Consider the following 15966-nt stretch of genomic DNA (forward strand, 5'->3'; position numbering starts at 1 on the left):
TTGCCAAAATACACTGCCACCAACGATATATGGGGGCTGTTCTTCTATTCCCTCCCTGTTAGGTTACTCAATACCTCCCTTTTCACCACATTGGTAGGTGGGAAGGTAGCTCTCCTAATTTTGGCCACATTTAATCATCCGTGATGTTGAGCATCCTTCCACATGCTTAAAAGCCAGCTGTGTGCCTTTCCTCTTAACTGCGTGCTCTCCTTCGGTGTTCCTTTCCCCACCCCATTCCCCCCATTGGATGTTTATTTATACAATGTCTTCCTTTTCCAAAGTCACATCTAACTCACCCACCACAAAATTCATCCTTTTAAAATCTCCAGTTCAGTTCTTTTGAGTATATTCACGAGGTAGTACAAACCACGTCCCCACTATCCCCAGAATGTTTTCATCACCCCAACCCAAGACTCGGGGGCAGGCTCAGTCCATTCCCTGCAGCCCCTACCCCCAGCCCTTGGCGACCACTAATCCGCTTTCTTTCTCTATGGAGAGACGTCCGCCCCTTCTGGATATGTCATGTAATTAGAAACCTGCGATGTGGTATTTTATACCCGGATCTCTCACTTAGCGCCTTATTTTCAAGTTCATCCGTGTCACAGCATGTCGCCATGCTTTATTTTTTCCTGCAGCTGAATACAGCTCCACCGCCTGGATAGGCCAGGTCTTGGGTATCCATTCATCCATTGACTGCCGGACATTTGGGCTGCTTCCAGTCCTGCAGCTCTCGTATCTAGTGCTGCTGTGAACATTTGTGTACACGTCCTCACCTGGGCATGCGTTTTTATTCGCTGGACTGTGTATCCAGGAGTGGAATTACTGGGTCATCCAGCAGGAGGAGCTGCTAAACTGCTTTCCAGAGCATCTCCGCCGTGTTGCCTTCCTGCCACCACCGAACATAGGAGGGTTCAGTTAGGTCCGCATCCTCGCCAACACTGCTGATGGTCGGTCTTTCTCATCATGGCCCTCCTGCTGGGTGTGAAGTGGTGCCCTGTCCGGGTTTTGGTTGCCTTTTCCTAATGGCCCATGAGGTTGAGCATCTTTCTGTGTCCTCACTGAGCATTCATGTGTCGACTCTGGAGAATATCATGTCTTCTTGATTTGGCTGCTTTTCCTGGTCCTTCTGCCCTGAGCCTCTTGTCTTATAGTGCTTTCTGGCTGGCTACTCCTAGTCCCCAGAGTCCCAAACTAATAATTGTCACTCTTCAGCAGTGTTCTATGGGGCACGAATTCTACCTACCTCACTCTACATGTCCAAGGCTTATCCTTGGTGTTCTTGTCCCTAGAGGGCACTGAGAGAATAAGACGTGACCTCCCCTGATATGTTTTTACCACTTAAGATGTCTTTTATGTTGTGTCTCTGGTCAATGTTCTTGCTATTTCCCATCCCCGCCACCCTTGGGGGTGGGAGAAAGCCACACTATCACACTGCTGCTAGGAATGTGCATCACTAGTGCCCTTTCTGGGAAAGAAATCTGGCAGCGTCTCTTTTTAGAAATTAAGTGCACATCGATTTGTGTGTCGCAGCTGCACATCTGTGCTTCTGTTTCATAGAAAAAAAGCACTAGTTTAGGATTTTTGAACACAGAAGTTTATCTCAGCATTGTTTGTAATAGAAAGGGAAACAATTACTTGGAAACTACCAGAATGGTCATTGATTAAGGCAATGGCTTAAATATCTTTTGGTATATGAATACTAAGGAATATTATGCAGTTATTTAAAAAAATAAGATGGGGTACCTGGGTGGCTCAGCTAGTTAAGCATCTGATCTCAGCTCAGGTCTTGATCTCAGGATCGTGAGTTCAAGCCCCGCTTTGGGCTCCATGCAGAGCATGGAGACTACTTAAAAAAAAATAAGATAGATTCAGACATATTGACTGAGAGGAATAACTGTGATTGCCAATTTATTCAGGTTGCTTTAACAAAAATACCACAGACTGAGGCAGATTTGTTGTGTAGTAGAAACTTCTTCCTGGTTCATAGATGGCCACCTTTTCACTGGGTCCTCAAGCAGTGGAAGGAGTAAGGGAGCTCTCTGGAGCCTCTTTTATAAGGGCACTAATTCCATTCATGAGGGTTGCACCCTCACGTCCTAATCTCCCAAAGGCCCCATCTCCTAATACCACCAGCTTAGGGGTTAGGATTTGTAGTTAGGAACTTCGTAGGGTCATGAATATTCGATCCGTAACAATGATAGATTAAAAACAATTAAAAAAAACTATATCTACTCTGATCCAATTTTTGTAAAAACCAAGAAGCACAAAGACAACCCTTGTGTATCTGTATCTCGGATGCTCGTATGTATCTGTGTGAACGTGAACCAAGCTTGACAAGCCATGCAGGGTCACATATGTGAGTTATCTTGCCATGAGGGTGGAAGATCCATACAAAAAAAGAAAAGAATTAAGAGATAATTGTTTGGGGTAGTAAACAGATGTTAAATGTGTATTATAATCAAGTTGAGAAAAAAATCAAACATTGAATGTGTCTTTCAGTGACACTATTGGCTCTCACTGGAGCAATGGTGGCTTAGTGCTTGAATTATCTTTGTACGTTCCAGACTTCTGCAGCACATGAATGATGGGAAATCTGTGAGCGGAAAGGAGAGTGGGAATGGTGAGGTCCACTAATACAGTCTCACCCCACAGTGACTAGCAAATCACTGATGACTTTTGAGAGAGGGTGAACAATTACCTTTTGGCCACATGATGTTGGAACCCAACATTAAAACCCAGGATTTCCATCGCTAGATGGGCAGATGTGTTGTATCAAGCTGATAGTCAAGAACCTTCAGCTCTAAGATGCCCCCTTTCTTTTATTTATGCTGGAATTTCTTGGTCAAGACATCCTGCTTATTTCATATTGAGATGAAAAGCATGAAATCTGATCAATCCGTGAAATTTCCAAATCTAACATCTTCCTCCATGCTCTAAGTATCTGCCACATGAATCCTTGTTTCAAGACCTAGAAAACAACAAATGCATTTGCATAACACAGAAAGACACAGTTGTTTGATGTGTCATTTGACTCCTGCAGCAGGACCTCAGAAGGGTCTTTTTTGTAAAACTTTTTGAGGTCTTCATCAGTTTTCCCAAGGGCCTACTATAATCCTTTGATATTCAAATATAATTCTCTTTTGAAGAGCTTAGTGGGTCATCATCTAGTTTCCCTTCTACCTTCCTGTCTTCTTCCGTGAACTCTTTGAACTCGGCCAGATTCTCACTCGACCAGAGCTACGTGTGTGATCTGAGCAGTACTTTCCATGACTCAGCAAACTCCTGCGTCTTCTGCCAGGTTTGCAATTCCCTTTGCAAATCATGTGCATTACATTTCCGCCCTACTTGTCCTTTCTCCGGATGGGTCAGGATATTGACACACAGGCCGGTGTGGCACAGGAAGGGATGTCTGAGTGGGAAATAACTTTTGTAAGCAGACACTTCCTTTGTAAATGAAATTATATTATGATCGTGGCCTCTGCTTCCCTCTGTAACCCTAAGGACTAGGAGGATTTGGATAATGGATTGTTAGAAGAAAGAACACCGCCTCTGCCATCACCAGTTACTACAAGGGTTGCTACTCTCACCATTATTATAGTCAGTGTCCCTGGGCACTGGCTATGCCCCAGACTCTGGACTTCTGCCTTACTTTTCCCTGACTTAATCCTGTTACATGCCAAGAACCACTGGAGGCCCTGGGGACACAGCTGTCATCAAGACAGACCAGGTGTCGGTCTACTTGGGCTTACTTTCTAATGGAGGAGAAGCAAAATGAATTAATGAGACCATTTCAGAGAGCAGGGAAGGCACTGCTGAACCGAAAGAAGAAATGGGGGTGAGTGGGAGGGTGACTTCAGAAAGGGTGGTCAGGGAAGTCCTGACCTGAGGCTTGAATGACGACAAGGTAGCCATGGAAAGATGGGAGGGGTGGGAAGAACAGCTAGTACAGAGAGCTTCGGGTGGGAATAAGGTTGGTGTATTAAGAGGAGGAACCTGGGCGGAGCTGAGGCTCTACCATGTTGGGCATGGTAGAGTTCTGGCTTGATTTTAATTGGAGTGAAGCCATCTTTGGATAGTTTTATGCAGATGAATGACATGATCTAACTTTTATTTAAAACAAAACAAAATCACACACCATCGTCTCCCAGATGTGAGAAAACATGGTTTGTTTCTTCTTTTCTCTCTTGTGCATAGTTTCTTGAAGATCCACTAACCCCGTTAACCAAACTTTGTCTGCTTTGTTCTCTCCCTCTCTTCTGTTCTTGCTTCTATGACAAAATGTCAAGGGTTTGAGCTTTTGAATCAGGCAAACATGAGTTCTAATCCTGACTCTACCACTTAAGAGCAGGTTGATGTCTGAAAGGTGACTTTCCTTCTCAAGCCTCAATTTTCCCACCTGTAAAATGGGAGTGGAGATAGTACCCAGTGTATACATTTGCTGTAATATATAAATAAAATGCTTCTTGTTACAGACAGCATTTACCATAATGCCTGGTACGTGGGAAACATTCAGTGAATGAACAGTTGTACTAAGTGAAAATTTGAACTTTGCCACATGGGGAAAAAAAAACAACAACCAAAAGATAATCCTTCCTCATAATTTCTAAATATTGTAATAGAGACTTGTGTGTGTGTGTGTGTGTGTGTGTGTTTAAAATATGTAGTAGAACTCTGAGGAGGCAGCTTGCTCTAACTGAGAATACCTGAAACTTAGAGAGTAGGAAACATTCCTGAATCTTTTCTGGCCCAGATTTCTTAGATTTTTGAAGATAAATTAATTCACATCATTACTATTTTTAAAAGTCTTTCCAGAGCACTCAAATGTATAGATTAAACCATCAGAATATTTTTTTCCTTGTGATTTATGTTTGGAGATATAAAATAGTAATTATAGTAATAATATATTGATAGAACAAAAACAAAAAAAAACACTAATTTTTCTCAAGAACTCACCACATACCCACAAGCAGTAAGCACCTTGTAGGAAACATTTCATTTGATCCTCATAATGATCCTTTGAAGAAGGCATTGTTATTTTCTTGCTCATTTTATAAGAAAATTGAGGCATAGAGATATCAAATAATTCAGCCAGGTCCCAGGCAGATCTTCCTCTACTTGGGATGGGGCTACTTCCTGATAAATCCATTGTATGTTGGAAGTGGATTTATGAGCATCTGGGTGGTTCAGTAGGTTCATTGTCTGCCTTCAGCTCAGGTCATGGTCCCAGGGTCCTGGGATTGAGTCCCATGTCAGGATCCCTGCTCAGCAGGAAGTCTGCTTCTCTCTCTCCCTCTCCTTCTGCCCCCACCTCCCTCCCCACTCATGCTTTCTCTCTCTCTCTCTCAAATAAAATCTTTTAAAAAAAGAAAGAAAATATATTTACTATACATATATACATATACCTATATTTAATATATAAATATATAAAATATACAAAAATAAAAATATATTTACTATAACCTACGAAGCCTAGCCTACCTTAAATGTGCCTAGAGCACTTCCACTAGCCTGTGGTTGGGCAACATCATGTAACACAAAGCCTAGTGTTGACAATTGCAGGTTCATGAAATATACTGAATGTTGCACTGAAAGGGAGAGACAGAATGGCTGTGAGGATACAGACGGTTGTCAGTATACCTGTTGTCGACCCTGCTGGGAGCTGCCAAGACCCAGCATCACTAGAGGGGGTCACCCGCATATTGCTGGCCCAGGAAAAGATCCAAATTCGGGATTCCTCATACAATTTCTGCTGAATGATTATCACTTTTGCACTTTGTAAGGCCGAAAAACACAAGTCCCAGCACTGTAAGTCAAGGACCATCTGTATTTCATATTTGAGAGTCAAACCGAGGTTCTAACAATGACACCAAAATGCCACTGGAGATAAGTTCTCAATCACATGTCTGCCTATGACGACTTTCTCTTAAAAAGCCACACACATAATACAAAATATATTTTCTGCACTAAGAAGATCAAAATTTTCAATGCTCTCACATATTTGGGTGCTGTCGTTTGCATTCTCACTTGATTCCTTTTTATCTCCCTTAAACTCTTACACATTTTCTTTTCATGGAAAGTAAAATCTCTTTGGTATGTCGTCTGTGTGTCTGCTTTATGAGAAAGCTTTTTATTGCAACCAGATTCAAAATGAACTTCTCTCAAGATTGTTCATAGTAACTGAAAGCTTGGTTCCCATCATCCTGAAGGAACTTTTAAATTCTTTCTGTAATAACGTGAGGAAGGTGTGTAAACAATATTCATCTTTGCAAGATTATAAAACTTGTAACTCTAGTGGGTTTTCTTTCTATTCATTTACAGATTGGATGTGTGTGAGTATGCGTGTGCATGTGCATGCATACATGCACACGTGTCCATTTAAATCGATGTTTTAGGACATATCTCATTTCTAATGTTTGTTGAAGGTAAGGTCTCAAAAGTTGTAATCTGTTTCCTGAAGTGGATATTTTCCCTTCACTTTTATTGTGAAGGCAAAGCATTGGTGGCTTTTCTATCTAGCTTCTACTAACTTATTTCCTCCTGTTTCATTCTCTTTACCCTCTCTCCTCCCATACTAACTGCCTCCTAGACAGACTTGAAGAGCCTGGAGACAGCTTCCCAGGAAGAGGATTGTTTGCTATTACTTGACAAGTGAAATGGATACTGGCCAATTCCATAAAATTCTCTCCAAATCACTGAGTATGTACTTAATTTAAACTGGCAAAAATGAAAAAAACAAATCTTTTGGCCATATAATAGTAAATTTCAGCTTCAGGCATAGCTGGATCCAGGCATTTAAATTCTGTCACTGGCTATTTGTCCCTCAGTCTTTTGGCTCTGCTTTCATCTGAGTTTGTTCTCGGGCAGGCACTGTGAATGTGATGGCCAAATCCACCACTTACAGATGCACTCCCACTGATTGGCTAACCCAAACATAAAGAGTGTAACTCTGTTCTAATGGGTTCAGCAAAAGCCACAGAATTAGTCTAGCTTAGATCATGTGCCCACGTAGGAGGTAAGCATTTTAGCAAAGGAAATAGAATCTCTGGGTGTTGGACCTGAGTATGCACTCACCCAAGTTTGGAGGACAGGCCTTCATTATTATGGAATGTCCCATCTAGAAAGTCCTAGTTCTTACAAGTTATTAGAAATACTTTCTCCATTCTCTAACATCAAAAGGTAAAGTTTGCATCTGTTGTAATTTCTAAATGCATTTGAGGGCTAGTCTAGATACCTGGATGAAAAGAATTTATCCTTTATTCAGGTAATATATTGGGCCCTTAAAAAAAAAAGTCTGGGGCGCCTGGGTGGCTCAGTAGGTTGAGGCCTCTGCCTTCAGCTCAGGTCATGATCCCAGGGCCTGGGAATCGAGCCCCGAATCAGGCTCTCTGCTCAGCGGGGAGCCTGCTTCCCCTTCTCTCTTTGCCTGCCTCTTTGCCTACTTGTGATCTCTGTCAAATAAAGAAATAAAATCTTAAAAAAAAAAAGTTCATCTGGAGACTACACCAAACTAAAAAGCTTCTGCACAGCAAAGGAAACCATTAGCACAATGAAAAAGCAACCCACTGAATAGAAGAAAGTATTTATAAATCATTTATTCAATAAGGGATTAATATCCAAAAGTAATGAAGAACCCAACTCGATAGCAACAACAACAACAAAAATCTGATTTAAAAATGGACAGAGAATCTAAATATATAGACATTTTCCAAGGAAGACACAGATGGCCAACAGGCACATGAAAAGTTGTTCAGCATCACTAATTATTAGGGAAATTCAAATGCAAACCACCCTAGGATATCACCTCACATCTGTCAGAATGACTACTGAAAAAAAAAAAAAAAAAAACCCAACATGAAATACAAAGTGTTGGTGAAAATCTGAAGGGGAAAGGGGAAGACTATATATATGTGTGTGTATGTATGTGTGTGGATAGATAGATAGAGATATATTGGAATACTACTTGGCCATAAAAAAGAAGAAAATCTTGCCATTTGCAAAAATGTGGATGGACCTTGAAGATATTGTGTTACATGAAATAAGTCAAGAGAGAGACCAATGCCATGTGATTTCACTGTATGTGGACTGTAAAAAGCAAAACAAATAAAACAAGACTTAGAGGTACAGAGAGCAGAGTGGTGGTCATCAGAGGAGTCAAGAGGGCTAGGAGGGGGTTCAGCTGGGTGAAGGGGCGACATATGGTAACCAGACCTCCCATGGCAGTCACTTCATAGTGTACACCATCGAATGATTACTACATTATACACCTGAAGCTAATATAATGATCGGTGCCAATTTTAACCTTGATTTTAAAAAGTCTGTCCTTGGGAAGATTTTATTTTCCCCCCAAAGACTTTCTCTCTGGGTGTAACGCTCTTACCACTAGCTCTTTCGGTTCCTGGCTGGAGAGTAAGGAAGGGAGGCAAAAGAGAAAGAGATTGGCGGATGCTCTCGGCATTTTGAAAAGCCCTTCCTTGTTTTGAATCTCAGTCTCTGCCTTTTTGTCAACTGTTTCCTCTTCTCCTGGCATGGACTGTCCCCACGATTCATTTATATTCACTGTGATGCTTCAGCTGCCTACTGGCTTACTTGGCACCTGACACATCCGTCTAAGTCCCGTATTCCCGCTGTCCTTCCCGCCTTCTCTCCCTGAGTACAAGGTTTACCACGATCATGAATTCTGGAGCATGGGGGAAGGGGGAGGAAGAGCTGGTGGGCATACCCGATGCTCCGACGGTGTGACTCCCCTTGGGATCTGAGATTGAAAAGAACCCCTAGTGCTTGTCACTGGCCTGTGGACCGTCCCTTCTGTGCTCCTCAGTGATGACCACCGGACAGGGGTCTGGCTCTCCCTTTCCTGTCTCTTTTTTGTTTGTTCCTGACTCTAGACACTGAGAGTTACCAGTTTGGCAAAAACAACTGCTAATAAAAGTGTGTGTCCTTGTGTGTATGTGTGTTTCACACGTATTGATGAGCTATATGAGCAGACTGAAAGATTCTCCCCCTTTCTCCTTCTGTCCGTTTCTCTGTCTTCCTGTAAACATATTTTAAAAGTGACTGGCTATGGGGCAACTCAGTCGGTGAAGCCATGATCCCGGATCGAATCCCATGTCTGGCCCTCTCCTCAGCAGGGAATCTACTACTCCCTCTCCCTCTGCCCCTCCCCACCTCTTGGGCTCGCTCTCTCTGCTCCCTCTCTCTCACACACAAATAAATAAAATATTTTAAAAAATCAAAAATAAAAGCGGTATCTGTCAATTCTCAAACATCTACTACAGAAAAGGCAGCGTGCCGGAGTCTTCGCATACGTCCTCTCCCTGAAACGTCACAGCAATGCTGCAAGGGAGCTAGTATCATCCCCATCTTCTGTACAAGGAGGTTCAAAGATTTTTGGTGACTTGGCCAAGGTCATATAGTTTATCAGCAGAGAATCTTGATCTTTAACTTTCATTCCAAAATTCGTGGTCTCTCCTTTTTTCCTGAATATCGCCCTGCTTTATAAAAGGCACCTGGGAAAGGAAAGCAGTTCAATGAGACCCAGGCAGAGGTCAAAGCAGAAACAGCTGGAGGCTGGAAGCCGGCCCCTCCCCAGAGGAGGAGGAGGCGCCCAAGTCCTCACGCAGCTCTGCACCCTACCCTATGCTTCTGACTCCATGCCCCACTGAGGTCTAATTTGTCGTCCTGTGTGGACGCTTGCTTGCCCTTCCAGCCTTCAACATGGGATCTACCCCCACCACCCCCCAAATCTAGGCTAACATAGGCCAGATGGTAAGACAGAGCGCAAAGGCTGGGGTCAGGTATCTGTCCATAACCAGACTCTGCGACTTAGCAGCTCACCCAGCAGCTGTGCAGAGGGGGACCAAGCCCTGTGCCAGCCACTTTTGTCACTTGCGGGTCATGATAACAGCTAACCTTAACTCATGGAATCTGCATCACAAAATTAGGAGGTAAGTTCTACCATTTGCCTCACTTTGCCAGAAAATTGAGGCACAAGATGGTTAAGTAACTCAGATTCAAAGAGACAATTTAGCTCAGTGGTTCTCACATGTGAGTGATTTTCCCCCCTCCCCTGCCACCCCAGGGGACATAGGGCAGTGTCTGGAGGCATTTTGGATTGTCACAATGTGGGGACATGGGGGGGCACTGACATCTACTGGGATTAGGCCAGGGATGTGGCTAATCTAGGGGCTGAGGCATAGCAAAGAGTGATCCTGCCCCAAACGTCCATAGTCCCGAGGCGGAGAAGCCTTGTTCTAGCTCCAGAGTTCACGCTGCCTCTGCAGTGCAATCATGACGATTTACTTCTCGTGAGATTCCTCCGAACCTGCCACCGGAGAAGTAACACGAGTGTCACTAGTACGGTGCCTGGGGTGTGCCTTTGACCAACTGGCTCTCCTCCTCGCTAACAGCCCCCCGCCCCCCACAATTCCTCTCTCACAAGAAGAGCAGGGTCAGAGTTGTAGATAACCAAGTTCTGCTTCGCAGAGTGAGCGGACAGCCACAGAGCCCCCGCTTCATCATGGCCTCTGTGTATCAAACGTCTGGAGTCCATTATCCATCCTTGGATTTCCTCGCCGGGTTGAATAACCGCTGTTTATGTTTGTGTTTACAGTCGACTTGGGAATAAGTGTCAAGGAGGATAATGTGGCCACTTCTTCCCCCAAGACAATGGAGATCAGCGCTGTTGCAGATGCCAACGGAAAGAATCTTGGGAAAGAGGCCAAACTCGAGGCACCAGCTGCTAAATCTCGTTTTTTCTTGACACTCTCGCGGCCTGTACCAGGACGTACTGGAGACCAAGCCACGGATTCATCCACTGGATCAGTGAAGCTTGATGTCAGCTCCAGTAACGCTCCAGGAAACAAAGAACCAAGTGAGAGCGTGGCACTTCCGGTGGCAGCTGCACTGGGGCACGACCCACATAAAACCCCAGGCCAGAGCCCGGCCGGGGACGGAGGCTTCTCTGCCGCTGGGGGACCGGCGCCTGCCCCACCTGAGTCGGGAGGAGCGGCCCCCTCCAAGCCTAGGGACTCCAGCTTCTTGGACAAACTCTTCAAACTGGACAAGGGACGGGAAAAGGCACCAGCTGACAGCCGCCAGGAAGCCAAGGGTGCAGAGCGTCAAGACCAAGCCCAGGAGGTTTCCGGATTGTCCAGGCCATCTGATGATGTCCCTGCAGAGAGGGTAAGTGCTGGACAGGGGCGATCCCCTTTGTGAACACCAGCTCTGGGAGGGGGGCTCCGAGGGGCCGAGACAAAGGCACCTACATCGCTCTACAGTCACCAAGCGGCCCCGACAAGGTCTCAAGCCATCGACCCCTCTAGAACAAATAGCACATTGTGGTGGAGTGTCCCCCATGTTTCTGTGGGTGGAAACATCTGTTTGCAGAGCAGTAATAGCTGTGACATCTGTTTTATGTAAAGGAAGAGAGGAGGCGAGTTACATACAGATGAATTCGTCCTTCCATTTATCAAAGGTAGAGGAAGACAGATTACGTTTATGATCAATGGAGTCTGCAGGGAAAGGCATTAGCAGAATAAAAATGGTCCCTGAAAGACTTCACTACCCTGCCTGGTCTCAGTAGGTTGTTCCCCATTCCGTGTGTTTATAGGCTTTTGTTGGAATACATTTCATTTCTTCTTTTTAATAGCCTGGATTGATCTTTAACTATCTTTTGCACCAAAGTGTGGGTTTAAATAAAGAGCTTTTACAGCTCTGGGCAGGCTCTTTTATGTACTAATTATTTTCCAGCAAGCTGGAGTCATATCTTTGTAAAAACTAGATTTTTTTTAAGGAGGTGTCCGGAATCAGCTCCTTCTTTGCCACCTGCACAAAGAAAGGCAGGTTCTTTTGATCTTAAAAAAGAGCGTTGGCTTTTTATCTTGAGAGAGTTTGTTTGTATGTGGGCTGAGAAAGGAACTCCTTGAATGAAAAAGGAAATAAAAGTTGTTATAATGTATTTTAAGGTACTTGGTTTTTTTAGTCATTGGGCTTTTAAATAACAGTATTTTTCCAAAATTTGGGAATGCAGTCAGTAGTAAGGTTAGAAGCAGGAAAAAATTAGTTGGGCTCAGTTTTTCATTACAGGGTTCTGTATCATGGCTGCTAATTTATCTGTCTAAATAACAACTAATTGCACTGTCCTGTTGTTAATAGCACTGGGTGTCTTTTATTGAGCACTTACAGTATACCGGGCTCTGTACTAAACACTACATATATCATTCTCCTTAAGGAAAGCGACTCTCAAGTTAGTCTGCGGTTTTAATGTACCCAGGAGGGTGTTGAGAATTATATTTCATTTTATTTTTTTTTTAAGATTTATTTGTTTATTTGACAGACAGAGATCACAAGTGGGCAGAGAGGCAGGCAGAGAGAGGGGGGGGATGCAGGCTCCCTGCTGAGTGGAGAGCCCGATGCGGGACTCGATCCCAGGACCCTGAGATCATGACCTGAGCCGCAGGCAGAGGCTTAACCCACTGAGCCACCCAGGCGCCCTGAGAATTATATTTTAAATGTTAGGAAACAGTTCAATATTCTGGACAGTTAGAACTGGGGAAAGACAGTCAGGCGTGTGTTCAGGTTCTTACTATCAGCATTCTTGCTGCTTCTGTGAATTTCTATGCCAAGAACTGGTTTTCAGACTCTCTTTCAAAAGTTTAAAAAACTATCCTTCAAATGGCCGCTTCCTGAATGCTCCAGCTCAGGGCCAACTGAAGAGCTTTCTGCATAACTCAAAGTAGGTCTTCAAACGCATCTGGGCATCACATCTTACTGAGTGTGACCCTGCCAGCTACAGGTGAGACCAGGCTAGAGGGCCGGCCGTGACAGAGCCCTTGTCCTCGGGAACTTTGTGGTCCTTCCAGAGAAGAGATACAAAACCCCTGAGATTCTTGTGTGAGGCGCCAAGTGCTCTCCGTGGGGAGGCTGAGTGCTGCAGATACAAAGATAATTGGCCTCACAGGCTCAGGGAACCTTCCAGCAAACGTATAGACCTGGAGCTGGAAAGTTACTTGTCTTGGAGCTAGAAACTAGTCATCAATATTCATGAATATGTGAGAAACGATTTACTGCTTGACTCTGTGCAGAAACTCTTGAGTTCTATTATTGGTCCTGGTTCCTAAGGCCATTTGAAAGTTACGACTTTGAATAAAGACATGTTCCCTTCACTTGGGCATCCAAAGCCAACCCATTGCCCGAGTCAGGAAAAGATGGAATTATTTATGGGAAGCAGATGAAGGACTGAGCTTTGCCCATCTTGGGGCAGGTGTCTAGTGATTCCTCCAAATCCTCCCACCTTAATTAAAAAACCCAGTTTAGGATCTGATACCTGACCCTTGAACATTTTTAACTATAAAAGTCCAAAGCAACCAGTCCATTCCTAGCCTAAGAAAAGTGCAGGAAACTCTAGAGTTGGAATCTATCCACTCAGCTTTTTTTATGAAAGGCTCTTAGGACCAGCACCTGAATTTGAGTGGAATGAGTTCCAAAATGAGATTTGATTCAGAAGATGGGGACTTATGCTGGGAGCATGGCAAGTGTCTGGTAGAGTCTAGCCCGTGGATAATATTTGAAAGTCACAGGGACCTCCCAGAAGACACACGAATTTAAACTTACCTCCTTTTGAAAAAAGTGAGTTGACTCCCTCAGATTCACCAGTGAGGTTTGCATTTGGTTTTGTTACACTACAGATGCCCATGTTTTTAGCAGCATATCACTGGAATCTGAGTATTGAGGGCCCACACTGCACTATACGCATATAAAACACGGAAAACCAGGAGGTAGTCATTTATGTCTCCTTCAGTCTGTGAACGTGCGGATACTCAAATCCATCTGTCTGCAAAGGCTTTGAAAACAGCCTTCTGATTATTGAGATGTCTCATCCGACCACCGGCTGCATGGTCTGTATTGGGCGGGGGGAGGGGGAGGAATCAATTCTTCCGGGAGCATAATGAGGGAATGAGCTCTCAGAAAGTAACACGAACAAAACTTCTCCATCCGTGGCTTTCTTGGTGGGAGTCCCGCATTATGCATAAATGGCCATCAGTGTACTGATTCCGGATTCTCAGTGTAGACTATGCGCCGCGCTCAGCCGTGTCAGCTGCCCCTCCCTCCCACCCACACAAACCTTTCCCCTCAGACTCACTGCATGCTTCTTCCTGGATTGGAATTCCAACCACAAACCTGCAGAGCTGTGAATTGGGAGAAAGATGCCACCATTTCATTCTGGGAGAAGCACACAAATCTTCTGTGTTTTCAGAATGACAATCTTATTTTTGTGCCTCATAAAACTACATTCAGAGCATAGCATAATTAAAACAAGGCCAGAATTCATGAACAAATGAAGCATTTACTACATAGGCCAAAGAAAAGATAAATTATATGCCTGAAAGGTTTCACTGAGCTGTGATTCACACAAACCAACGTGTTGGCAGGGATGACGAGATTTTTTTTTAATTTTTCTAGCCCCTCAACAATTGGACCAGAGTTATAAGATATGCATTTAAGAGATTCATTGCAAAAAAAGAAAAAAGGTCCTATAATGAGAATTTGATCTTTATCCATTAACCAAGAAACCAAACACTGTATGTCTGTTGCCAACCAATAATTCCAAAAGGATCTTTGAAAGGTGGTGGTTTTGGGGGGGGGGGGCGGTGGTTAACCTGTTACCACAGATTCAGGAGACTTAAACAAGAAACATGCCTTTCTTTAAAAGTTTAACCAAATTCTCCAACTGTTATTTAAATACCAACCTTGGCAGAGCATGTAAAAGATAAATCACAGTCTAGTCCTTCAAAGATCATATCATTTTAATAGTAAGAGACGAGATTTGTTAGAGGATGTGGTGGGAAGTGACACCAGTCCTCAAATTCATTCTGGCTATAGATATTAAGAAAGAGACTCCATGGGTTTGCTTCCGTGTGTCCTTTTCTCTCTGGAACTCTCTTCATTCAGGCTTTTATCCTCCACAGAAACTGTTTATGTCAAAGTGGCCATGACATCGCACCTCCCCAAACCCTCATGGTGGCCGCCAAACCCCTTGCGTGTCAGTCCTGTCGCACTGGCCTTGCCAGTTACATCAGGCACCGCTCCTCCCCTGGGCCCTCCCCCCAACACTGCCCGCAGTTCCTTAATCCCCTTTACTGGATCTTATCCTCTAAACCTCGGAGTTCCCCAGACTTTCATTCTTAGACATCTTCTCTGACGACACTTCCTTCCATAGAGACGCCCCCCGTCCCAAGGGTTCAATATACAGCTATCGACTGACAAGTCCCAAATTCATGTCTGTAGCCTAGACCCACCCCAAAAGTCGAGCCTTAAGTATCCAGCCGCCTCTTGACATGGGTCCTTGAGTCTCGACATGTCCATTGGAAGGTCTGCCCAGCATGGGCAACACTGGGCTCCTCTCCCACACCTCACAGCAAGCAACAGCGTGCCTACCCGTGTCCTCCACAGGCTTCCTCATCTCACTAAAATGGCAATCCCACCCGGCCACTGCTATTAGTGGTAGAAATGGAATTCAAGAACCAGGATTTCTGAAAAGTAGGGAATTAAAACATAAGCATTGTAGTCAAGTAGCTGAAGGTTTCAACTCGGCCTCTGCTGCCTACTGGCTGTGTGACCTCAGACAAGTGACTAAACCTTTCTGAACCTCAGTTTCTTCTTCTGTAAAATGGGGATATCAATAGTGCTGAGCACATTTTCCCATTATTCACACTTGCCACAACAGTTAAAAGAGATAAGCCATGTAGGGAACTTAGCACCAAGATGTAGCATTTTGAGAAAAAGAGTATTTAGCTATTATTAGTATCATGGTCCTCCACCCCCCTCCCACATTAATCAATATTTTTGTCTTTTTACTCTGGTCTTCTGTAGTCCTCAGTCAGAGCTCACTGAGATAGCACAGTTGGGTCTAATTTGAAAGATATACCACCAAAGTCAGAAAGTCCTGATTTGGATTAAAGGAAAGAA

General features: G+C 44.1%; 1 protein-coding gene across 10 annotated transcripts in view; it reads left to right on the top strand.

Moving 5' to 3' along the window:
• Window positions 1-15966, top strand: part of BCAS1 (brain enriched myelin associated protein 1) — a 92262-nt gene that overhangs the window by 21634 nt on the left and 54662 nt on the right. For all 10 annotated transcript variants that reach the window (XM_059133049.1, XM_059133042.1, XM_059133043.1 and 7 more), the window contains exon 4: window positions 10610-11181. In XM_059133049.1, coding sequence (XP_058989032.1) covers window positions 10610-11181 — 572 coding nt within the window. The remainder of the gene's footprint in view (window positions 1-10609; window positions 11182-15966) is intronic.

The sequence above is a fragment of the Mustela lutreola genome, chromosome 9 (genome assembly GCF_030435805.1).
Source record: "Mustela lutreola isolate mMusLut2 chromosome 9, mMusLut2.pri, whole genome shotgun sequence".
Lineage (NCBI taxonomy): Eukaryota > Metazoa > Chordata > Mammalia > Carnivora > Mustelidae > Mustela > Mustela lutreola.